The sequence below is a fragment of the Microtus ochrogaster genome, linkage group LG4 (genome assembly GCF_000317375.1).
Source record: "Microtus ochrogaster isolate Prairie Vole_2 linkage group LG4, MicOch1.0, whole genome shotgun sequence".
NCBI classification, from domain to species: Eukaryota; Metazoa; Chordata; class Mammalia; order Rodentia; family Cricetidae; genus Microtus; species Microtus ochrogaster.
This window is the reverse complement of record NC_022030.1, coordinates 46,057,896-46,083,821: the sequence shown is the minus strand read 5'-3', so window position 1 is coordinate 46,083,821 and position 25,926 is coordinate 46,057,896. Positions and strand designations below refer to the sequence as shown.

The 25,926-nt window shown below is 44.7% G+C and overlaps 1 protein-coding gene across 1 annotated transcript in view; it reads left to right on the top strand.

The window, feature by feature from the left end:
• Pard3b (par-3 family cell polarity regulator beta) overlaps positions 1-25,926 on the top strand; it is a 1,033,383-nt gene that overhangs the window by 969,220 nt on the left and 38,237 nt on the right. The window contains exon 22 of the mRNA XM_026786343.1: positions 3,596-3,675. Coding sequence (XP_026642144.1) covers positions 3,596-3,675 — 80 coding nt within the window. The remainder of the gene's footprint in view (positions 1-3,595; positions 3,676-25,926) is intronic.

Below are 25,926 nucleotides of genomic sequence, written 5' to 3'. Positions count from 1 at the left end.
TGCATATCCACAAGTACCTGGACTCACCTGTACACACATGTGCACCTAATGCATATGCACATACACATGTACTCACCTGTACACACATGTGCACCCATGTGCATATCCATAAGTACCTGTACTCATATGCGCACACATGTGTACCCACCTGCATATGCATACACCACACACACACACACACACACACACACACACACAAACACAGCATCACAGAAGCCAGGGAGGTGACACAGTAAGCAAAGTGCTTGCAAGAGAGTTCAAATTAACTCCCAGAGCCCTTGTAAGAAGCCAGGTATGGCACACACTCCCCCGGAAACAATGAGGCAGAGGCGGAGGAAGCTCTGATGATCACTTGCCAGCTAGCCTGGAGTTTACTTGGCAAGATCCAGACCTTTAAGAGACCCCATTTTTAAAGGGGGGCAGGGTGTTATGCACACAGCACAAACCCCTGCAGTGCACCAGCAGCAGCAGGGAGAGCAGACCCAGTTCTGTTGGTGGTAAGAAGCACACTTTTACTTTTAATGCTCTGTTTCTGCCTTACCCGAATCATGCCAACCCTAAAACCAGTGCTGCTGCATGCCTATTCTCTCTATTTAGGGTGCCTCCTGTTGCTCTTGTTCGTTCTTCTCCCCCAGAAAAGCTCCTCATTCATATTCAGCTGTGGAGCAGGCATCACCACTCATCCGAGGCTGTCTTCAGTTCTCCCAGGTGCTGCCTCCCTCCCCAGACTTCCACTCGAGCATGATGTCATCAAGGCATAATTGTTTGCAGGTCCTTCCTCCTCGAGAACAAGGGCTGCATTTCTTCAGCACTTGGAACACACAGCCTCCTGTATATTAGGATACAGAGGTGTTGGGTGATTGCTTACTGCGTGACTGTTTCTGCACGGACTGTTTCCGCACGGTGCTGCAGTGTTAGTACAGAGGCGCTCAGAGAGATACCCAATCGGTGAGGAACAGGAAGAACAACCTTTGATGTGCAAATGTCCTGCCTGTCTTTTGAAATCAGGCCGAAGGTCTGCCTCTTTCATGACGCTTTTCCTAATACCTTCAGTTTCCATCTGGGCTCCAAATGGTAGCATCCTGGACGGGATGTACGATTCTCCATCGCACATTTTCACTGCATCCCAATGAGACGGAAAGCGCCTTGAGGATAAGGGCTGTGCTACATCTTCTGGAGTCTAGAATGCTTGTGAGATAGCTCCCCAGAACAACAACAGGCAAGGGGTAGCACCCCAAGTCACCACAGTATGGACTGCTACCCTCATGAGGCCAGCCCAACTCTGGATGACTGTGCTAACTGCAAATTGCAGCTTTAATTGTGAATGTCTTGAGCCATGTGAGGATTCATAAGCATGGTGATTTCCCAACATCCACCATTAATATTCATCAATACTATGTTAACATGAATTTTTCCCAAGAAAACCTAAAAACTAAACATGCCAGTTCTGGGTAGTAGTGTAGACCTTTAATCCAAGTACTCGGAAGGTTCATGAGTTCAAAGACATCCTGGGCTGCAGAGTGAGACCCTACCTCAAAGAGTACAGCAAATCCTGTAGCCAGGAGTGGCTGGGTATCATAGTCCTACCCTTCACTTCTTTTTCTCTGCTGTTTACACCTCTGTACCCTGTCTGTCGCCATCCCTGTCCCTGATCTGTCAGGAAGCTCAGTAATGCTGAACATTCAGTCTCATTTTCTCAGGACTTTAGAGGGTTATCTAAGAAAGAGGAGGAAACCAGTTGTTGGGGGCGCGTGCCTTTAATCACAGCACTCAGGAGGCAGGGGCAGGCCAGGCTCTGAGTTTGAGGCCAGCCTGGTCTACATAGTGAGTTCCAAGGCAACACAAAAACCTTGTCTACAGAAACCAAAACTAAAACCACAAAAAAAAAAAAAAGAGTTGGGAGGAGTCATGTTATAGGAAACACAAAGGGAGCGGGAGGAGGAAATGGACCTGGTTATGAATGTACATATGAAAATCTTAAAGAAAGATAACTTAACTACTTCCGATCCATGCATTGCTGAAATAGTTTCTCAGGACAGGTGCTAAAAGACTTCGTGCGATGATTAGATCCTAGAAGTAGCTTATTCTCCTTGGCAGTGCACATCCGCTCAGAAGCATCTCTCCCCACAGAACCCACGGGCAGCCCTTGCGCGGATACACACATCCTACCCTTTAAAATGCTAAGGCAGAGATGAGCAGAAAACTAAGACTCCTGGCAAGAAGGAAATTATTTCAGCTGCTGAGTATGACTTAGAAGTGTCTACTAATTTTGACACTGTTGTTTCCTGGTTTCTAGCAAACTCTCCTCCTCTCTACTCAATTATACTACAAGTTTTTAGTTGACCCTTCCCAAGCCTTTGAACAAAGGCCACCCTAGCATATAAAAGCAAGCACATGAATGGCGCACAATGGGGTGTGTGTGTGTGTGTGTGTGTGTGTGTGTATGTGTGTATGTGTGTGTGTGTGCGCGCGCTCACATGGCTAAGCCACCAGCCACCAGGCAAGTGTTTTTCCCATGTCTGTGTCTGTCCATCCACTGATGGGTATGATGGACACAGAAGGATGAGGTAGAAGGTCTTTGTGTTCAGCAATCCAATACACTCTCAGAACCTACTGGATCTAGTCACGTCAGGACCTCAAAGCCAAGGGAAACACAGGAAGGGGCAAATCGACAGGTCCAGTGTTATGGGAAAACAATTCATAGTTTCCAAGCGGTTGTTCATAAGGGACAGAATGAGATGAAGGTCAGGGTTCATGGAAGGCTTTATAGCCACTGTGCAGCAAACATTCAGTTAACATTAATCCCTGTTAGTGAAGAAAGGCTCCCATTGCTTTTAAAACTCACAGCCAAGGGGGCATCAAGATGACACTTGAGAAAAGGCTCTTGACAGCAAGCCTTATAACCTGAGTTCATTCCCCAGAATCCAGGGGCAGAAGGAGAGCATGAACTCCTGCAATTTGTCCCTGACCTTTCTGCATGCAGCAGGACACATGCAGACACACACGAACACATGCACACAGGATAATTGTTTTGTGTTTCTACAGTTTAAACAGAACCAAGAGGAGGGAGCCTCTGACAATATGATGATTAACATGGTATGACACCTGAGATGCAATCCTGGGTTCAGAAAGAACATTAAATAAAAATATAATAACCTGTGAACTTTAGTTAACAGTGACATACCAATACTGATTCATTAATTGTAAGAAATGTCCCTTCCGAAAATAAGAGCACCTTAGGCACAGGGTAGCCAACTTACTATGCCATTGGTTCAGTTTCTTTATAATTCTAAATCTCTCCTAAAAAACTAACATCAGTTTGGCAAAGAAGAGAAAACACCTATATTCCTGGCCATGGAAGTGGGAAGGAGTCGACTTGCCAGTGGTCCTTTTGGAAAGAAGTGACTGTTGTCAAGCACAACGCCTGTAGCTTGGTCACCGCTGCCCGTAGCAATGCCGAGTGCTTGCTCGCTTTCCCCAGGTTGGAGTTTTGGCAGGCTGCGGCAGCATTTGCACTGATTATAATTTTGAGATGCATTGTCAGTAACCGGGGTGTATAATGGATCCTCAGCTCTAATTACTCCTCTCTCCACAGGTGCCTGGAAAGGGTCCAGATGGAAGCACACACAACCTCCGCTTTGAAGGGATGGAGAGGCAGTATGCATCCTTACCCAGGTAGGGTGGAGAGGGGTCTCCCATCCCCAGCTCATCCACAAATGAAGTCTTTAGAGATGTCTGTGTGAACTAGAAATCTGGCTTTGAGATGGGGAATATGTTAGAGTTTTGCCATACGTCTGCTGCGGCCCCGTTGCCATCGTCACAACTGTGCTAATAATTGGAACACTTGGGGGTTCTTTTTTAAGGGGAGAAAATAGTATATCACTGCAATTGAACATGTCAGGAAGAATATTGGATAATGAATGGAAACCCTAAGCCATTGCTATAAAAATGGTATTGAACATCCTGCACCAAGCTTAGAGACAATAAAATGGTAAATCCTGTGTCCTAGAAGATTCCTGAGAGAAAGGGCAGGTGGGTCTTAACCTTGGAGCTTCAGGGAAGTGTCAAAGAGCAGGAAAGAAATGTGAGCCTGGAAGGTGTTTTAGAAACTGACTTGTCCTCCAGGCAGTGAGCGAATATTGCTAAGAGGCCCAGATAAGTAGGGAAACAGAAAGAACTTCGTGGGAAAAGTTTGCTTGGCCAAGCTGACCTAACTTGATCCTCGTATGCTGTAACGAGACACCCCTGAAAATGAGATACAGTTCACAGAGGTTGGGGTTGTTATCTGAGTGGTAGAGTCTAGTCTTGCTAGTCTACAATCAGGAGCACATGACAAAGAGGGACCTTTCCAAGATGCCTTACAGCCCCCATCCATGGGAGTCTGATAAGTTGTGAGTGTGAGCACTCGAGATTTCAGAAAGGAACAAAGAACAGCTAATGCCAGCCACCAGCCTGAAATAACTGAGTCTCACCTTAGAGAGGGCAGACGAGGCTTCGCTGTCATGGGAGCTGAGCTGCAGAGTGGTTTACTCAGAGATGCAGTTGCTCTTGAGTGACATGTGGACTCTACTTCTGCAGGTGAAGTGTCAAAAATAATATCCTGAATTTTGTGTCAACCACAGCCTAGGTGGACCTCTGTTCTTAGGAAAAGTATGTTAGGGCTGGAGAGATGGCACATTGTTTAAAGTGCTTGACACGCAAGCATCTAGCATGAGGACCAGAGTTCAGTTCCCCCAGTACCCAGGAAAATGGCAGGTGGGGTGGTGTCCTACCTGAAATTGCTCCACTCCTACGGCAGAGGATCTCTGAGGGAGCTGGCTAGCTAGACCAGCTGTAACTGCAAACTCTGGCCTCAGCTGAGATACCCTGATTTAAAGAGGAAGATGGACTTCAAGGAAGAACCCCCCATGCCAGCTTCAGGCCTTACATGCACATGAACAGATGTGTGTACCCACATAAGTGTATTACGCACATACGTGCACACGCATGCACGCCTGTGCATGCACACACACATCCACCCCACATACACATGAAAATATGTTTGTGTTCAAAAACAATAAAGCCTTATATTTACCAGGGCACCAATTTTTAACATTTTCCATGGTTGGATATAGGAAGTACAAGCTTTAAAATGTTTGATGCAGCTGTATTTTATATATCTCCCTGTTTCCTTTATATGTTATCATGTAAGGTTTTTTTCCCCCTCATCTTTGCTTAGTTTCCTGCCCCTGTTTTTTTTCCCTTGGCTTAGCATTTTGTTTTCATTTTGAAAAATGGAGTCATTTCCAAAACTCATTTGAAATATAAGGTTTCCGGCGTTCACTGTTGAAGTCTATGGAAATTGTGGTTAAGGCAAAGAAAGGAGTAAATTCTTAGGGGAAGTGGAGAGAGGAGGGGAAAAAATCATTTTAATGTCTTCCTGGCTAGCTTGCATCCTGAATTTAGAAACTGCTCGTGTGTGTGTGTGTGTGTGTGTGTGTGTGTGTGTGTGTGTGTGTGTAAATCAAAAACACAGAAATAACATTTAAAGCTCTATAAATCTCACTTCCTTATTAATTCCCCTGTTCTAGGGATCACTTGCGGTGTAGAGAGGGCCCTGAGGATATGGAGGTAGACATGGTCCCAGTTTGTCCTTGGGATGCTGTTTGGTGATGAGGGCAAGCAGTAGGCATTTTCTGATCAGATGACGTGCTCAGGGTACCAGCTATTAAGACAAAGACCTGTAGGTTTGCAGTTCCTGTTTATTTTCCCTAATTAAGCCCTGAAATGTCCCATTATGGCTGACTCCAAACAAGTCTGCTTAGGAGTAAACACTGCTGGAGGAGTTTGGTGACAAAGACAGTGTGGATGCTGTTTGTGGTGCAGGAGCTTTCAGGGCAATGGATGAATTGGCGAGACCCTGCCAGCTCTGAGACATCAGTGTGGTGACTGGAAATAATGCTGGCACCAAGTCCCTTCCCACACACAATGGCAGGCCTGATTAGCAGCACGTGCAGCCTCTGCGGCTGCCTTGCGGACAGATGTGCCAGAGCACCTGGACACCGGGGCTGTAGTGAGGGGGGCAAACCCAAGTCTCCGTTTGGGGGTCCAGAACGAAACCACACAGTTTCCTCTTGGGCTAGGGCGCTGTCCCTGGGGCCCATGTTTGCCCAGGGAGAGGGAGAGGTGAGGAGACACCTGACCTGCTGGCACCTGAGGTGTGCAATCTGCCCGTCCTGCCGAGAGCCTGTGATGTGGTTTTCTCCATCCCTGCCTGGGGATTCTCCTGTCCTCCTAACTGAACCGCAGTAGCTCCCTGCTCTCTCCCATTCTCTCTGCCAGGGGTGAGGGAAAAACAGATCTTTAAACATAAGGTTCTTTGTTATCACAAAAACAGGAGAGTTTAAATATTTGTGGAATTAATTTTTTCAATTAAAGATAGGACTAGGTCGTCTACGGAAAGCCACTGGCTGTCATTATAGAGGATCTAGTCTGCCACTTGCTGATGTCAAAGGAGTTTTTTAAGGTGAAGTCAGTAACCTTGACTTATATGTCAAATTTGGAAACATGAATATAAAATGCATTCTCATCTAGGGGTTCATTCCTCAGCTTTTGGGGAACTCCGTCATCTTTAAAGCAAGCCTGAGCAGGCGGCTGTCTAACTAAATGACACCACACAAAAATAAGGCAGAACCCTGTCTAGTGCGGGCAAAGACAATTCCTGGCGCTGGGTAGTTAGGAGCTTGCCTGAGGCTAAGGGCTAAGCAATGTTAAGTGTTATTGTTAAGCAATGTTAAATCTTCTGCCTCCAAAGGAAAATGACTTTATTTCTTTTCTCCTGAGGCTGCTGTTTCTGGAAAGCTAGGTCTGCTTGTAATACAACCTCATTAGCAAACCCCAGGCCTTGACTGGGGCCAGTCTTGCCAGCCTATAGAGTCTCAGTTTTCTTCGGTAGTAAACAATGAAATCAGCATCCCCTTAGCAACAATGAAATCAGCATCCCCTTAGCAACAATGAAATCAGCATCCCCTTAACAACAATGAAATCAGCATCCTCTCCGTCTGGCCTGACACAAATCATTACCCACCCACTCACTGGGAGTGAGCTGTGCTTTCTGGGCTGTCCTAACAAGTAAACACCAACACACATTTCCACTAAGGGCTTCTTTCCCACTCCAACCTACCAGTTCTCCCAGACTCCACTCTCATTTCACAGGCCCCCAGCTGTGGGCTTCTCTGTTCCCCCATCTCTGGAGCCTCTGTCATTCATTCACCTGACCCAGTCCTGGCCCCCTGGGACCCTATTATCCTCCTCCCTACAGACGGCTCCCCACATCACCACACGATGCTGCTCTTCCAGGTTTGCAATCAAGTGTGAGGTCGTAAGGAATGAGCAAGACAGCAAGACACAACGCAGCTCATCTGCGGTCCCCTGCGCACGGAAAGTGGCTGGAGAAACTCATAAAACCCCTTTTATCAGTTCCATTCCAAAATTCACATCAGGCAGCACCAGCTGGGCCCCTGCTGCTGGCCAGCATTCCTTTGAATCATGTGATCAACTCCCTGGACTCTCCCACAGTGGATGTTCAGACCACGGTCTACCAAGATGACTAAACATTCCCAAGTCTTGTCTCTAGAGATGACCTCACTTCCTTTCCCTTACGACCCCAGGCATCTGACATTAGCCTCCACTTCTGCTCCCTGCAGCACGGTCTGCTGTCTTCTCCAGCACACACTTCCCACAGGAACCCAGGAGGGCCTAAGCTTGGAGCCAGACCACGTGCACAGCCGGGTTTAGTCATTCCACCTGTGTGGCCTTGGCCAGGAATCCAACTGCTCCAGGCTCTGCTCCCTCATCTGCAAACTGGGGATGACATGGGGGTCTCCATCTACTGGTGGCAGCATACGGATCAAATGCATGACAGTAAGGCAATCAGTGAATATTTCAGGGATTTTTTTTTAGCTCATTTTTATTTGATCCCCATGGATGAGAGTTTCCTTTTTATAATGAAGTAAACCCATTCTCACTGGTGCCTTTGGGACCTGGGAACACCGACTTTCCTTCCCTGGGCTTCATCTCTTCAAGCAGACCCCAGCCTCCTCTGGCTTCCTTCCCTTTGCCTGTGATGGTAAACACAGAGGCTCACCTGCACAGCTTGCTGGATGTCCCTTCCACCCTGTGGGAGATGCAAGGTTCACACCTGCTTGGAGACAGGCTGAGGGTCCTAATGCAGAAATCATTGCTTGACCCTGGGGAAGTCTCAGGTGTCCCCACAATGGAGAAGAAGACAGCCTAGCAAACAAATGTGATTTGGGGTGCCAAGCTGTGCTAACAGTCTAGGGGACAGTGGTTCCTATAGCTGGAGGATTCCTACAGAGGGTCCACAGTGTTGAGTTGGGTCTAAAGAAGAAGACAGGGCCTCTATCCAGCAAGATGTAAGGACAGGTCTAGGATCCTACTCATGGTAGAAGGCTAAGCATGCCACTCTAGCTGCTGGAGCAGCACCCTTTGCTCCTGGAAGGATCCCCAAATACGTTACCTAGATCTGAGCACCGTTGGTTCAGGACAAGGAAGACAGACGTACTATTCTAGGGCATATAGCTAGGGAGGGCGAGACCATCTCCACAACCCCGACTTTTGTCCTCAGCCTCCCGACCTCCTCGTATGATGTCCACATTTCCTAGAGAAACGTGACCTGTAAATGTTGCTCCTATTCCCACGGGACACTGCAGCGTCCCGCAACAAGGCTTCTGATCACACTCTGGTCCTTCCACCTAATTCCACTGCTGCTTGCTTGGTGTAATTATCTCCTATGTCTCGAAGGATTCCATTCTAATCATTGTGATAAAGGATCCAGTGGAACAGCTAACCTCCATACGTCTCTCTTGCTGAGACCATGATCCCAACTCCCTGCTTCACACATCCATCTTTGCAGCAGGGAGCTCCCATGCCAACTGTAAGTCCTCCCTGTCTATCCTTGGTCTGTCTGTCTGTCTCTGCTCCTCCCCCTCTCTCCTCCTCTCCTTTATCTCCTCTACACTACCATTCTAGGCACTGAATTATAGAATTCTCCACTGCCGTGTTCTGCTCTCATTGGACTAAAATTCCTAGAAGTGAGAAATGTTGCCTTATACTCACTATTATTTGCTCCCATCCCTAGATGCAGGACCACACATATAGTGGGCTCTTAATCCATTGGTATAAAGATGAGTATACATTTGTTTTCATTCAAGTAATTTAGGAGAGAGAAATTCTCCAGAGCTTTCTCGACAGTCTGTCTTAAGACTGTTTTCCAATATAGTAAAGATTTCTCCATGAGAATGTCTCTTTTCCCTGGAATCAATACAAGTTCAGACTTCTAAACAGTTAACTCTTCATAGCATTTACTGTGTACCAGGTACCTTCCTAAGCACTTTGCATGGATTGACTGACTGGCAATACCCACTTTGACTCAGTAGCAGTCCTGCCCTTACCATTTGCTCATGGGCAAGGGCTCTGGGTTAAAGATAGTAAATTGCCCAAGTTCAACAAGGAAGTAACAGAGATGGGAACTGAACCCAAGTCATGTGCCTGCCAGTCTGCAGAGTTAACCACTGCAGCTCAATTTTCCTGGCCGTGAAACTCCCTTACATTATTTTATCATCGGTTTCTCTTCCTCGCTAAACTGTAAGTGCCTTTAAGGACAGAGACTGTGTCTTATTCATCTTCGTATATGACACAGAACATTCCTAATATCCAGGTTAAGTAAGCCTTTCAACCATCTCTGTACTACTGTCATAAAATCAATTCCTTCCTCCTTCCCATGGGCTCTTCATTTGAAATATGAACAGTTTAATGTGTAATTGCTAGATGAACATTAAGCAATATACTTTGCCTACCAAAAAGAGAATCCTGTTTTGTTAGAACGCTCCTGAGACTTGAAATAGCAATGTCTGCAAATTGGTACTTTGGTTCTTGAAGATTAAGAATAATATCTTCTCAAAAGGAAAAAGATTATACAAATGCTTTTGGCAGAACGCTGTGTAGAGAGCTCTCTCGTGGAGAAAAAGAACCCATCTCCCAGGACGGATGAAGTACCGCTGCAGCCACATCCACTCTCTAGTCCCACTGCTGCACTAGCCCCTACAACAGACATTATTTGGGAGGAAAAACTGTATCCTTAACATCTCACGCAGCTTTCGGCTGGGCTGTGTGATGAGGAGCAACCACTAGAGTTGATTTCGGATCAAATGAGCAACTTTAGAAGGAGGAAACAGCCTATTCTTTCTTCCTGGGACCCCAAAATAAATTTGCTTCTAAGTATGTTCCCAAAGTTTTCAAATTGGGTATAATTATATTCCGATCAGAAGCCTCCAGAAGAGTATCTACTGTCATATTCCAGCCCATTCATTTAGTTGATTTCAGCTTTCTTGCCTGGGTTTGCCTTTGTCTGTCCTCAGGAAGTCCCCCATCCCAAGGTCATGGCTAGCTGGGACATCCTCTGCTCACTGTATTCTATCATTCCCAGCAGCAACCCCTGGGACACTCCCTGGCATTTCGTTCCATTCTGAAAGGCTCTCCCTTGCAGATTCCTCTGCCTTCTGTGGCTTCCGCTCTGCTTGCTGATTTGAGCTCTCTTTGCCAACCTGGCATTAGCAATAGCACTTGCTCTTTAAATTGCAGCAACATTCAGGCTCTGCAAGTATTTCCATCAGTGCCACATTAAGGGTCTACACCTGGAGATAGTCCGGCTCAATAATTCAATGAAAACTTGAGCAATCGGCACATTGGGTGTATATGGAGATGGGGTTGGTCATCTGAGTCTCTAAGCGCCATAACTGATGACTCTCTGCCACACGCCAGCTTGTCAGATCACATGCTGTGTGGGCAGATATGGACTGCTCCTAGCAGTCATGACGATGGGATGCTTTCCCAGAATCTGGGCTGATTCAACTCAAATACTACTTCCCTAAAATCCTTAATCAGACACTGAATTATGGCCTTTCTCTAGACACCATTCTATTGGGGCAACTTTATTTCTGGGACCTAACTTACCACCAGAGACCTGCTGGGCTGTGAAAGAGACCGCTATTCTATATGCAAGAATGCTAAGACACTACATAAACCTGTATAGATGGAATCTTGCACCATGGCCTTTGACAGAGTTTAATGCCTTTTGAAAATCAGTTGTACATCCTCCTGCTCCCCTCCTGTGACACACCCTCCTACACCCCCTGGCCTGATCTCTCTCATCCGTTCTGGCCAAGTTCACTGTTTTGAAGATCTGGTCTTTGGTCTCCCTCCCTAGTGGCATGGACTGCCTGTTTGAATGACCTCTGACACTTCCTCAGTCTTAATGCCAAGGACAAAAATGATGAATTAGCAGCAATTTAATTCTTTGTGACATGACTGTGTGCCCAATGTCAACTCAAACTTCCTGAAAATGCAAAAAGCCCTTGCATGGAATGTCGCTTTAAGATGCCAAACAGCTGAGATCAAGGGTTAATGCTACTGCCATATCGTTTTTATGTCACTTAGTTCCTCAGATAAAAGTCCATTTTAATCAAACTTTTCATCATTTCCTCATAGGCAATATATCCTTGATGCCAGTTAGAGTATTTGATATTAATTATTCAGTCGAAGACCTCCATTATGAGTTTAGTTGGAATATTTGTGATTTAAAACATGTTAAGACCCATTACAGTACTAATGTTCCCAAAGTAATTTTAACTGAATCTTGATGGGCCATATATTAAATTCTATACTTTTTTTTTTTTACTTTTTGTCTCATTTTCCATAGCAAATTCTAAACTGTTGCATATTTGTTGGTTAAGTACCCTTTTCAGGGGAGGAGTATGTGCCTGCAATTTCAAGAGTGCCAAATCTAACATTACCTTGGACTTGAAATATGCTAAGCTGGGTAATCTGGCTTCCATGTTTTCCCTCTTGCATGTATTTAAAGGGGTGTCAGCATTTCCTTCCCACGTCTCCAGACAACAGTAAGGAAGGTTGTTTTTGTGCATAGGCATCTGCTTGGTTTAGGCTGCTGCTCTCTCTCATGTCTCATGTTCCTTGGTAATTCTTGGTGTTTTCCTGTTCCATTACCATCTCACCATCTGCCCTGCGATTACGGTGGTGCTTTTCTGAAATGTACTGCCCTGTTCTGCACAGTGTGTGTGCTCTTGCTCTGCACCCACCTCCTGCTTGGTTCTGATATAATGCCAGCATTCTGTTAGTGTCCCTTGGCTCAAGTTCCTGGATTTGCTTTGCTCAGGAATCCTTGTATTAACTTACTGCATATAGGTGATTAATTCATCTTTGTGTCTGATGCAAGTATTTTTGCTGTCCATACCATTTGATTATTTCAGATGACACAGCATCACTACAACATGTGAGCATCCTAGATAAAACATCTGTGCCTAACCAATTGTGTGGATATGTTGTGTTAGTCTATAGGAATCATTAGCAGTAATGATTCCCACTAAGTATGTTTCTCCTCTTTATATACCAATATCCACATGAAACTATTTCAAAGATACCATGTCTATTCCCCAGCTAAGCCATAAACAGTTGAAGGTGGGGTGGTGGCAGGTATATGAAATGCTCCAAGGACTAGTAATCTTGGTCATTGGTTTGTTTTCATAGCATGGTCTTCCTCCCCAGCTAGCTGGGCATTAGTCATTATGATCTCATTTAGTTAACAATTACAAACTCTTCAAACTGGAAAAAGCAGGACCAGAATCCAAACTCATCTTTTTCTGCTTTCCAGAGCCTTTTCCGTTTCTTTTTCCTAAAACATTAACTCAAATCTCAATTGGTTAGAATGTTGTGCCTTCATTTTTCCTTGCATATAGCTTGTTTATAGAATGGAAGATGGCCTAGGTCATTTAAAAATGTACCCATAAATTGGGGTGTAGAAGGGACAGAGTCCCTGCCTAGCATACTGGAGGCCATGAGTCCCCTGCACCAAATACATCCACATTCATTTGAACATCTTTCCAAAGAAAATGGAAGATGAGAAACCAACAAAATATAAGACAAACAGAGAATTTATGAGGGAAGAAGAGGATTTTCAATGCTGGGATAGCGTAACGTTTATTCTCTTTCTTTTTTAACTTAAAAATTTCCACCTCCTCCCATTTCCCTCCCCCTCCTCCCCCTCCATATAACTTTTATTCTTATATCACTATAATAGTCTTTCCCCAAGTAAAACCAACTCAACCATCTTTTCCTTATTAACCATTGAATTGTTCCTATTGGGAGCAGATATGGGGAAGTGGATGGCTCTGGCTGTATAGAACGTAAGTACTCTGGACTCTTGTACCAGATCAGGATTCCTAGACCCCAAATTTGACTTTGCAATACTCTTTTACATTGGGACTTGTAAATGGAACATTTGATGAATATCTATTATGTTCTAACTAAACGCTGTGGGGAGGATGTTGATTTAAACACGTTGCTTCATCCATTTCTTGTAATGTCTTGATGTTTGTCGCTTCATCCATTTCTTGTAATGTCTTGATGTTTGGATAAATAGAAAGACACTTGGGGATACAAAGTAACATGGCCAAGATTGTGGGCCTTGTTGTCTGTCTGCTACTTTCTACCTCTGAGATCTCTGCACTATGTCAAGGTGTCTTGTTCCAGCCTCACTGGAAACAGTTTGGAGAGATGTATCCCATAACCATCCACAATGAGGCAGCCCTCCTGGTACTGAGCCTCTTCTAAACTAGCACAATAAATAACTCAGGGACATTAACAGGAACAGGTCCCTAGTAGGTATTCAAGATTACTACAAGCAGAACCCATGAACCATGGATCCCCCATAGCATACGTGGTTAAGCACCCACCTACTTCTTCCTGCTGAATTACTTTTGTAACCATGCAGTTTTTTAGACACCGCATCTGTGTTATGAAGAGTGGTTAAAAGTGTGTGAAATAAGTTGGTCCTACTTCAGCAGCTCCTGTAGTGAGAGAGAATTCTTGATCCGTTGAGGGTGTGGTTCTGGCAGATCCTTGAGGGGACTTGGCCAAGATGAAAATACCAGATCACTGTGGGAGATTTGCTTCAACCGACTCTGCTACTTCAAATACTGGTAAGGGGGATTGGCAGTGGATTGCCATGGCGGTGGCACAGGCGCCCATCTGTGCCCTCGTTCTCATGTGGCACAGGCGCCATGGCCTCAGTCATTATGCTGAGAACACCTTGGTCCAAAGCCATCATTTCCAGCAAAGGCAAACATTTGTAGTACAAATGAAAAAGGGGTTGGTACAAAAAGAGCAGCTTCCAGAGTGCATTCTGGCTTATATTCCAAGTCTTCAATTAAGCCCAGACAGAAGTGGCTGGGGCTGGTCCCAACAGACCATTGTCCTGTGCCACAATTAGTACAACTGACCCTTGTGGTTGAGCGTGGAATGACACGTTAAGTAGGTGGAGACCCGGCAATTCTCATTGGCCATGCTCCACCAAGAGTACTCTGAGGCATCATTAGTCCCCTTCAAAACCGGCCCGTGCTTGGAAGTAGACAGGGTGGTGACTGCTTGGAGGTTTCTGCCTGCTAATTGCCTACATGGAGAGGAAGCAAATGCAGACCCATGTCCAGAAATGATAGCGTCTGACAGCCTGGTTTTTACAAGAAGCTAGAAGGAACTGTAATTGTTCTAGCGGGAGGTTAAGATGGAAAATAAGCATGTTGCGCTATTTTGAGAAGGCATTTGCTGCAGTGAAATTCTCTTCCTGTAAGCATTTGTGTAAATCCAGAATGGAGTTTGTATCGAGCTTCTCATACGTTTCCACTGGAATGCTGGTGCCTTTGATGATTTATGCTAAATGATCTGGACTGTGGGATGACCCTGTACAATACTTCTAACATCAAAATCAAATCCATGTATAAGACAGAGCCTGTAGCCAGCACATTATATGAGTAACTTCCCGGTGTGCTGCCTTCACTGGGGCACAGACACTGTGAAGACTGCCTGCTGTGGCCAGTTACAGTTACATAGGTCCACCCTTCATCAACCGCTTGGAATCCTCTGTCCGTGTGATCTCTTCTTTCATATTTACTTACATTGGTAATTATAATAATGAGGATGTTGATGATGATGATAGCAGGAAGTCACTGGGACTATGGTGATAGGTGACAGGCAACTTTATCAGCCCAAATAGATGAGCTAAGAGAGGAGCCGACCTGTCCTTCGTCCATCACTCAATAGCTGTTACTGAGTGCTCACTAAGTCCATGTGTCCTGTGAGCCCCGGGAGAACCACAATAAGCCCAGAAGGGCACGGCTCCTCTCCCATAGTATTTATATTCAAGTGAAAAACAAAGTAACTAATCAATAACAAATAAATGGGAAATTGCCACACTGCCCAGCAAAAAAAAAAATGTATTATTCCAAAAATATAACGTGAATTTGGACTAATTAGAGAAAGAGATGTAGAAATGCTTCATCTTCTAAAGGAGGTTAAGAAGAAGAAATAGAACGTGTCAGGCCGAGACAGCATGTGTTGTGGCTAGGAGGAGGCTTGACAACAGAGCTGGGAGAAAGCTGTGTGGCTGGAATAGAGATGGTGAGAACTGAGCAGGAGAAGCAGAAGTCAGATTATACGTGGGCTAGTGAGTGCTTTTTATATTTACTCAAAGATTAATTAGACGCTGCGGCCAAGTTTTAAATAATGAGAGGATGGAGTCAGACATGGCTTTGCAATCTTGTCTAGCTGCAGGCTGAGAACCGAGGCGAGCAAGCTGGCGAGGGGGCAGGGCAGTTGGGAGAGATTTATAGCAGCTCAGAGGAGAGCCGCTGGAGGTCCACACAAGGGTGGGGGTGCTGAGGACAGAAAGGCAGGAGGATGGTGGCAGAAACACTGACAGTGCAAGATGCTGGATCATAGTGGGTGTGGTGGGGTACGTGTACCCCCGTGTCAAGAATAAATCTGCACACAGTTGCTGGAAGGTAGTGAGTGCCACACCTGGAGAGGAAAAACACCGAGAGAGGAGAAGGCTGTGGAAGATCCTGAGTGCGGGTTGGGAGGTTTGAAGGGTCCTTCATCCCTTGCGATGCTGGAGACAGAGCTTCACGTGGATAGAAAATGCAATGGCTGATCAAGGACGCTACACAATGTATATTCATGAAAACTGAACCAAGTCCCCGGGGCATACCAAGGAAAGGTGATGTGATGAAGTGCAGAATCTCATCCTCAGAATGCAGAAAAAGAGGCAGGTGGATGGTGTGGCCCCCAGAGGCCTGGGCACTAGCCTGTGGCTATGGCCTGCCATCACAGAAAACCTTATATAGCACTGTCTCTGTAATTTTATTCTGGAAGTAATGTTTTTCTCAAGTAGGAAGAATTGAGGACTTAATGTCATCTGGCATTTGGTGACTAAGCATAGCTCTGGCCCCATTTGGCCTAATCGTGAGGGTGAGAAAGAGAGCGGTAGTTATCTAGCTGTGTGCACTGTGTTTATAGAATTGAAGGTCCTTTTCCTGAAGAGCTATGTACTGGAGTGCGTGTGGATGAGGAGGCACAAGCGTTCAGTTCACTCCTAAGTGGTTTGGAAAATAGCGTCACATCTACAGACTAAATGTATATGCAACTTCAAGTGTATATAGAAGAGAGGAAGGAAAGGGGGGAAGAATGGAAGAGAATGGCTAGAAAGAGAACATGATAAAGTCGGTGGGGCAGAATGTAAACGGTGGGTTTGAATAAAGGATGCAGAGCTGCTTGTACGACTGTCACAGTGGTACGTGAGTAGATGTCCCCAGCAATTCCCAGAAACCATTCAGAAGTTAAAACGTTCTCATTCTGGTGTGTTAAGCTGGGTTTCCATGCAAAAGTCCACTCTGAGGCAGGGATCTTTGTGACGTGCACCCAGCAAATATCTAATACAGTGGGGATAGAAAGGGAAGAGAGCCCTTTAAGGAGGGGTTATCACTTTTTTAGGGCCTTCCAGGACAGCATAGCCATCTCACCCGAGAGGCAGGAATGTTACGGTGTTTTTCTTTCAAGTTCCATTAGTCATCATTGCCAAAGGGATTCTCAAGAGGTGCCAGCTCCCATCACCTCAGCCTGCCCTCTGCACCTCTGCTCAGAATAGTATCTGTAGACATAGGTGCTGGGATAACGGATAGCCGTAGCCCCGCTGCTACAGTGAGCAAGGTTCCAGTGTCAGCAGTGAGCTGATGTCCTAATGGCCTCCCATGAAGGAAAATACAGAGTTATAAAGTCACTACAGACTGTTCTAATATCTTTTGTTTATTTCTGGGGTCTATGGCTTGGTGGTAACCTGTGTGAGACACAACTGACCACCTTTTCAATCAGCAGAGCAGCAGGGATGGGCAATCCTGAATGAAAGCATTACTGAGTTCTCTTTGTTTTACTCAAATAAACAATTCATCAGAAGGATGGAAGGTCTTTGACAAGTTCATTTTATGTTAAGCGTGTGCTCTGAACATCACCAAAATGGAGCTGCACCTCTGAGATGCTCCTGAGATTACAGGGAGCCTGGAAAATGGAGTTTGGTTTTAAGGTATTTAACTCAACCACATCCATCAATGAAGGATGGTGATCTAAGTCTCTATGTCAAGTACCTAGCACTGTGGTTTTCAATGCCCACATAGTAAAGTTTTGCATAGATTCCTGTTTACACCTCTGCTACAGTTGAAGAGCAGGTGGACTCGGTGGCTATAACTACACACAAGCACATAACACTGGACCTGAGTTCTATCTGCAGACCCCACACTAAAAGCCAGGCATTGTGCTGCATCTGCAAAGGGGAGGCAGGAATAGAAAGATCCGCTGGGCTTGCTGCTCAGTTAGCCAACCAGTATCCAGATGCCAAAGAGGCCTTGTCTCAAAAAGCAAGGTGGACAGCTCCTGAGGAGCAACACTGAAATTGTCTCCTGGCCACCACATTCTTCCCCTCATGTGGGCGCGCGCACGCGCGCGCACACACACACACACACACACACACACACACACACACACACAAACTTGATCAAATGCAGGGTTTCATCTTAGAACCTGGGTCCAAATTCTACAGTCTTACATAAGCATTAGTTGTTCTACTTAACTGTCCGTGTTGTATCCACGAAGCCCAGAAATCAGTTACAGCCAGTTCAGCTAAGATGAACACTAAACCAGAAATACTTGTCAGAAGTCAAGAAGGCTACAAGATAAAGTCCTAGTGTGTAATTGGCAGGTCAAAGAATGTGGATATATTTAAGTCACTCATATATGGTTAGACTGACCTTGAAAAGGGCTGTGCCAGCTCTACACCACTACCAGGACAAGTGATCTTTGAGAACCTATGTCAGGCCAAGCATAGCGGTGCTATGTAGCAAACATGAGCACAAACTGTTTTAATTTGTATTGTAGTTTACTCATAGTGAGAGTGGATATTCCTTTTTTTTATCCAAGATGAAATTTCTTTCTTATGGTGGCTCTTCCTCTTGATCCTCTTCCAGTGGATCTAATGTTCTGCATCGTGGGCAAGTGGACTTGTTGTCATGCCCTATATCTTCTGGGCGACACATTCCTGCGCTGCTCAGCTCTAGTTCCTAGTAACTCAAGAAGGGCTCCTCAGACACCACCTTTCAATCACTGGAAAATGTCATTCGTTCTGCTGGATCAGGAGAATCACCTACAGTAGCCATACTGATGGTTTTGAACGAGTAAATTTTATTAAATATACAGCAAGTCAAAGAAAAATAGAGAAATGCAAAGGCGGGAGGAAGGGAGGGAGAAATACTAAAACATCATATTGGATATGGACTGGGGAAGTTAAGGCAGTCAGCTGGAGTTCCAGACTGAGCAGTCTTCCCATGGCTGGACTTCTGGCTTCTCTTTCCCACCCCAGGCATTTTCATATCATGGGATAAGCAACAGCAACCTCTGTTGGGAATAGCTTACCTCCTAGCTGTTCTCAAGGGCACTGTCTTTTAATCTTGGCCTGTTTTACTGTTCTCTTTTCTGCTTGTCACACACTTAGGGGGCCCAGCCCATTCCCAGACAAGACATCTTAGAAGACATTTGGTATAGAGATGCATGGTTCTGAAGTGGTGAGGACCAGTTTCCCTTCCAAAGCCGGCTTCTCAGCAAGCTCAATAGCACAGGAGAATGTAGCAACGTACATTAGACTCCTTCGGCTCTGGGAGAAGGGAGCTGCTGGAAGCCTTGTCTGGCAAGTGTAGGTGTTAATTTGGCTAAACCAAAAGGATTCTGAAACTTGGAGATGTTCTTCATCTGGGGCCTCTGTGTGTCCAAACTGTCCACTGATTGGTTGCAGAGGATCATCAAGCTTTCTGAAATCACATGCCAAATGTTTTCTGAGTGACAGTTTGCACACATTCCTACTAGAAATGGCAGGCCAGTGAGTTTTGTGACCCAACAAGTTTAAGATTTACCAGATTAGAGAATTTACTGCAGAACCCTCTTTAAAAGGGTCATTTTTGTCAATTCTCAAATTCGGATTCCTATGTGACTAATACCCTTTTGCCACAGATTGATAGGGACTTCAAAGAGTATTCAATTTGTAAAATTTTATGAAAACAGTAATATTCAAACAGTAGCTTTTGGGGCTGGAGGGTTTCTTTAGTATAAAAACTACATAATCATTTCAGCAAATGACCTAATTATGGTTCACCTTTTAGCCCCACACAGCAGTGTATGCATGTACTTCTTCTATGAATATAGTCTTGACTTGTGTTTAAACACAGTGAAGACTTCCCAGCAGGCTGAATGGCATCAAACTCTTGCTCGTGTGCCCTCACGTCCTCCCACAGAAGCACCTGCTTAGGCATGAAAGCCAAATTTGTACAGGAATCAGTACTGCCTAAACAAGGAGTCACAAAGCTAGAGATGTCTCTGAAGGGAAAATGCATTCTGTGCAGGCATAAGGAAGTGAGTTTAGACCTCTTGCACACCCATAAAAGTCAGGTATGTTGCGGTATAGTCTCATAACTCATCCTTGGGGACACAAAGACAAGAGGGTCCCAGGGATTCACTGGCCAGCTAGTCTAGCCAAAATGGTAAGCTCTGAGTTCAATGAGAGATTTGACTCTAAAATTAAGTGTAAAGCAATAAAGAAAGGCACCAAAGACAACCTTTGGCCTCCACCCCGACACACACAGAGACACGAGCAAGCACACCTGTATATTTCATGCGCACACACACACACACAACATACACACAGAAACACCAAAGCAGGAAGGAAAGGAAGGAGTCACAAGGGTGAGCAGGAAGCAAACTCCATGGGAACAAAAAGCATTGTGTGCATCCCCCTGTAAATGATAACAGTACAACGCCGTGGTAGAACCAAAGAGAGTAGAATGTAACATTAAACCATAGCTGCCCTGCCGTAAACAAGTGAGGTAAAGAACCCACTTAACATATGGGGGACATTAAAATATATTTATATCCATGTCCGCATTGTGTATGGTTGCTTGTGTGTCACTGGTGATATTTTACACTGAAAAGATACAAGACATTGCCTGCTGGTGGAGGGCAAATGTATTCTATTCTTTCCTAAAAGCCAAATACCCTCAAGTAAAGGATTAATCAGTGGCCAAAAGCTGAAGAGCTGCTGCGTCTCTGCTCATAATATGGACCTAAGGCCTCCTCTAGCCTTATTAAAAAAAAAAAAAAAAAAAAAAAAAAAAAAAAAACACATTTTGCCTAGTAGTAGGATATGAATAAGAGAAGGGAGTAACACAAAACATCTTCAAAAAAACTCACCCTTTTTCATGTGAGTAATTTCAGGTGGCTAAAGATGAGATGGATGAACCTGAATGCAACAAGCTCACTGTCTCGGGCAAGTCAAGGTTAATGCTAAGCCATGTCACATAGGGCATTCTTACTGGAGAAGTCAAGAAGGCCGAGAGTCAAGTCAGCAGGCCCCGAAGTGCAGCTGCTGGACCACCTCATGCAGTCCCTAAGGGGACCAAAGAAAATATCTCAAAGAATCAACAGCTAGAGTAAAACAAAAATAGCCAGATGTCCCAGAAGGCCCTCGTGGTATTATGAAGAAGGCTGGGGCAGGAATAACAGCCTTTGGGTTTTATCAACCTTACTAATAAAAGTCAGTTGGATCTCCATTGAGAAGAGCAGTTGGTACAATATGGAAAGGTTTTAAAGACCATTAATTTCTTGAAATGAAACAGCTGGCCTTATTGGCTATTAAATAATGAGCCAGATTCTCCCCAGTGCCGAAGTCACCCTCTGGTAGTAAATTAAGCATTTAGGGAGGCACATTAACTCTTTAAGAAGATTAGAGTTCAATTTAGGGCACTTTATGCGTAGCAGGAACACTACAGGGAATCCGGCTGCAGCTAAGCAAAGAAAGGGTGAAAAGGAGGTGAATCGTGATGGCAGAGCTACACCCACAGCTGGTGCTGACTGAATGACTCAGGTGCACACGGGAAATGGGAAAAGTTGAGTTGAGTGATGGTCCAACTATTGTTCTCTTGTTGGATGGGGCCGTGAGAGCAGAGTTGAGCCTCCATTTGGGAAACTTTGAGCTCAGCCTTGTCATATAGTGAGGAAGGAGAGGCAAATAAATGGGTGATTGCAATCAAGTACAGTAAGTGCTAAAATGGAATTCAAGATGGAGAGGAACACCTTGTACAATGAGCTAAGGAGTTTACCCTACCAAAAAGGGCCCAACGGCTTGATTCTATTTGCATCGTAGAAAAGGTTCTTTGATAATTTCATGGAGAATCGCCGACTGAAGGGGAAAGAATGAAGTGGGGAAAGCAATGTGAAGGTGTTGGTATAATTCCTAGGAAAAATGCCAAATAACTCTAAGCTAAGTGAGAAATGCAGAGACGGGAGAAAGGACCGTGCTGAATGGTGGCTGACTAGAGGTGCCCAAGAAGGTAGGAGATGGCAGAGGTGGAGCTCCGAGTCCATGGCTTGGGCAACAGCATCGATGAAGGCATCAGTTTCCTGGTGAAAACATGATATGGAGACAGTTGTGGGCCCCAGAAGCATGTTGAGATGGCACACAGAGAACGAGACAGGATAGCAATAAATCATCTGCTAAGACTCACACGGGTGCACTAAAAAGAATCTGAGATTCATAATGTGGTATGATTCCTAGAAGTTAAATTGAATGTCTAAGCTAGTCTAAATAGTGTTTGGTTTTGTTGTTCTGATCTCTGCCTGAAGGGAGAAACTTCAACGATACTGATGTCTGTGAATGAGACCCTGTCATTGTCAACCATGAAGATCATTAAAGGCATGGGAAACGAAAAAGTAGAAATGATTGTCTCTAGGGTTAAAAAAAAAAAGCCTTTTTCCTAGGAATATCAATAGTTAATAAACCACGGATCTGAATATCAGACAGTGTGTGCTCTGTGCAAGAAGGAGAAAATTTCACAGGTTGTGGACTAGAGAAATTAACAGTTCTCCTCTGTCAGCACCTAAAACCTATACCATGGCTTCTCTCTATGGTATGAGGCAAAACGTGCCAACAAATTGGCTTAGATGATCTCTCTGGAAATGTGGAAGAAATTATATACTGGAGAGAAAGGGGGAAATTCTTGTAAGTGTTGACAACCTCACCACAGCGTAGCAAAAAAAAAAAAAGTCCTTAAAGACAAACACTCGAATTTCAGAAATGCTGTTACAGAGGTATATGCTATATGCTGCAAAAGTTGCATTTTTCAAAAGAAAACTGACATCAAAGTTGCCCAAACCAATAGCCCTTGTGGCAGCTTTGTGGTGAGAACCTCATGCTTTAGGAATTTGAAAAGCCTAAAATTAAAAGGGTGGAAAGTTTGTGCATTGCTGAAAGAGAATTTAGCAAAGACAACAAGACTAAACCTGGCCCTCAAGGGTTTTGCAAGTCATGGAGTCACCTTAGCAACACTTGCACCACAGTTCCAGAACAGGGTTTCCAGGCAGAGCTTGTGGACTGCATGCAAGTGGTTATCCACAAGGCCATCCTAGGTGAGTCCGTAGATGACGAGCACAGACTAGTGTACTCTTGCTCCTGCGACGTCATCCAAAACAGACTGGAGCCAATTCCAAGGAGACCACTGCGTATTCCTGGTGATAAGCAACTCCACCTTCATGGTTTTGTAGGGTATGTGTATATAGGAGGAGCTACAAATGCTTGTGGAGTAGCCAAAGATAGACCTTGGTGTCTTTCTCAGTCACTCTGTACCTTTTTGTGAATAGTAAACTGTTATTATACAGTTTCATACATATACATTGTGTGTTTTAATTCCTCTTCCCCAACTTCTCATTTCTCTCTAGTCTCTAACACACACACACACACACACACACACACACACACACACACACACACACATATTCTCCTTCATATAAATATCTTATCCCCATTTACTAGTTTGGGTTCTCTTAAGTGTCCCATAGAATTGAATCAGGGCTGGCTCCTAGATCCTGAGTTGGGAACTAACCCCCAGATCCTGGTGAGCATCACAGGATGCTGACTGGGATATCATACTTCCTTGGCTCCCAGAATCTGGGCATTACCAACAGATCAGAAGGATATACTCTGGCCTGATGGGTGCCTTCTCACTCCATACATGACTGTTAAGGACACCCAGCTTCTGTGGACCCAGTACCAGTGTGCACAGTTGTTATGAGTTCAAAGTATAGCTACTCAAACTGATCTATTGGGAGCTCACCAAGGCCAGCTGGACTGGGACTGCATAAGCATGGGATGAAACCGGACTCTCTGAACATGGCGGACAATGAAGGCTGATGAGAAGCCAAAGACGATGGCAGTAGGTTTCGATCCTACTGCTTGAACTGGCTTTGTGGGAGCCTAGCCTATTTGGATGCTCACCTTCCTGGACCTGGATAGAAGTGGGAGGACCTTGGGCTTCCCGCAGGGCAGGGAATCTGGACTACTCTTCAGTCTCGAGGGAGGGGGAATGGAGTGGGGGGAGGGGAAGAGGAGTGGGAGAGGGGGAGAGGTGTGGGAGGAGGGGGAGGGAAATGGGAAACGGGGAGGAGGCGGAAATTTTTTTCAACAACTAAATAAATAAATAATTAAAAAAATAAAATAGAACAAAGTATAGCTACTTTCTGGTATATGTCGGAATTAGTAAAAATTCATGGACTTAGATGCATCTTCATAGTTACAGATATAGAGTTTAAGAATGATATTTCTTGGTCTTGAATGTCTATGATGATATCTTGTTTTCTGTTCCAATAAGGACTCAAAACAGGGAGGCATTCAAATCTACAGGAGCTAGAAGGAAAAAAAAAAAAAACACTGAAAAGTTCATCAGGGAGATGCCTTGCTGAAGGTAGTATTTACAGGCCTAAAAACAACCGTGGGCCCTGTGAAGAAAGGGTCATCATGTCCTTTTCAGTTCACAAACGCCCTTAGTGGAAGGGGAGAGAAAACCACCACCCACTTCTTAGACCATTTGCTGCCAATAACGGAGCCCCATGATACATTTCCCCCTAAATTCTATTTTGAAGAGACTTAGAAACTGCACAACAAAAATAAATGAAAGCTACAGAGAATCCTTGTGAATCCCCTACCCCCATGTGTGCATGCCACCCCGCCATTGTCAACATCCCCCAGCAGAGTGGTTCGGTTATTATAACTGATAGCGGTACATTGGCTTCATAAGCAGCCACAGCCCCTGCTTTATGTTAAGGTTCTCTTCTGGTATTATGCCGTCTGTGGGTTTTGACATAGGTGCAATCACACATATCGATCACTGTGATGTCATACAGAGTAGCTGCATTATCCTAAAGTTGTCTGTCTTCATCCTCCACCTACCCCCATCTCTGATGACTAGTGATCCTTTTACTGATTTCATAGTTGTAATTCTGAATGTGACATGGTTGGATTTGTATAATATAGAGGGGTGGTTCTCAATCTTCCTAATGCTGTGACCCATTAATACAGTTCTTCATGTTGTGGTGACCCCCAACCATAAAATTATTTTTGTTGCTACTTCGTAACTATAATTTTGCTACTTATGAATTGTAAAGTAAATATCTGTGTTCTCCAATGGTCTTAGGCAACTCCTGTAAAAAAAAGTTGGTCCACTCCCAAGGGTCACAGCCCACAGACTGAGAATGGTTGACACAGAGCCTTGTCAGGTGGGCGATTTATTTAGCAATATGCATTAAAGTTTCCTGCATTCTTTAATTGCTTGATCAGCCAAGGTTGACTAGCATTCTGTTGTGTGGCTACATCAGTTTGTGTAACCATTCACCTACATCATGGTTTTAGCTGCTTCCAAATTTGGGCAATTAAGAACCAAACTTCTGTAGATATCTGTGTGTACAGTATGTGAGAGCCTTAGTTCTCACATCCCATGGGCGGACTCAGAGGAACAAGATCACTGGATCTTATGTGGAACAAGCTTAACTTTGTAAGAGACCACCATTCCACCTCCCAAAGGGGCCGAACTTCTGCATTCCAGCAACGTGGAGCATTCTGCCGGTGGTGTCGGGATTTGGCCATTCTTGTGGGTGTGCCATGGTGTCCATTATAGACGGCAGAGCATCTTCTCATGTGTCTGCTATCTGTGTATCTTCTCTCGTTTGTGGCTGTTAACATTTGAGTCCTTTTTTCAAACTGTGTCTGGGGAATCCCTTGTACATTTGGCTATCAGATGTGTCTTTTGAAAATATTTCCTCTGAGCGTGCAGCTTCTCTTTTCATTTTCTTGACAGTGGCTTTCATAGAGCAGAATCTTTTTGTTGTATTTTTTAATGAAGTACAGCTTATCAATTTTTTCTTTCCTGCCTTATGTCTTTGGTTTATCTAAAAAGTCACTACCTTGTTTAAGATAATCTATCTTTTATTTTATCTTCTACGAGGCTTACAGTTCTGTTTTTTGTATTTCTGCCAATGATCCCTTGTGATCTGATTTTTATGACAAGTGTGAGGTCTGAGCGTAGGTCCAGTCATGCTGTGGACAGGTGTCCTGTCCTGAGTGTAGGTCCAGTCATGCTGTGGACAGGTGTCCTGTCC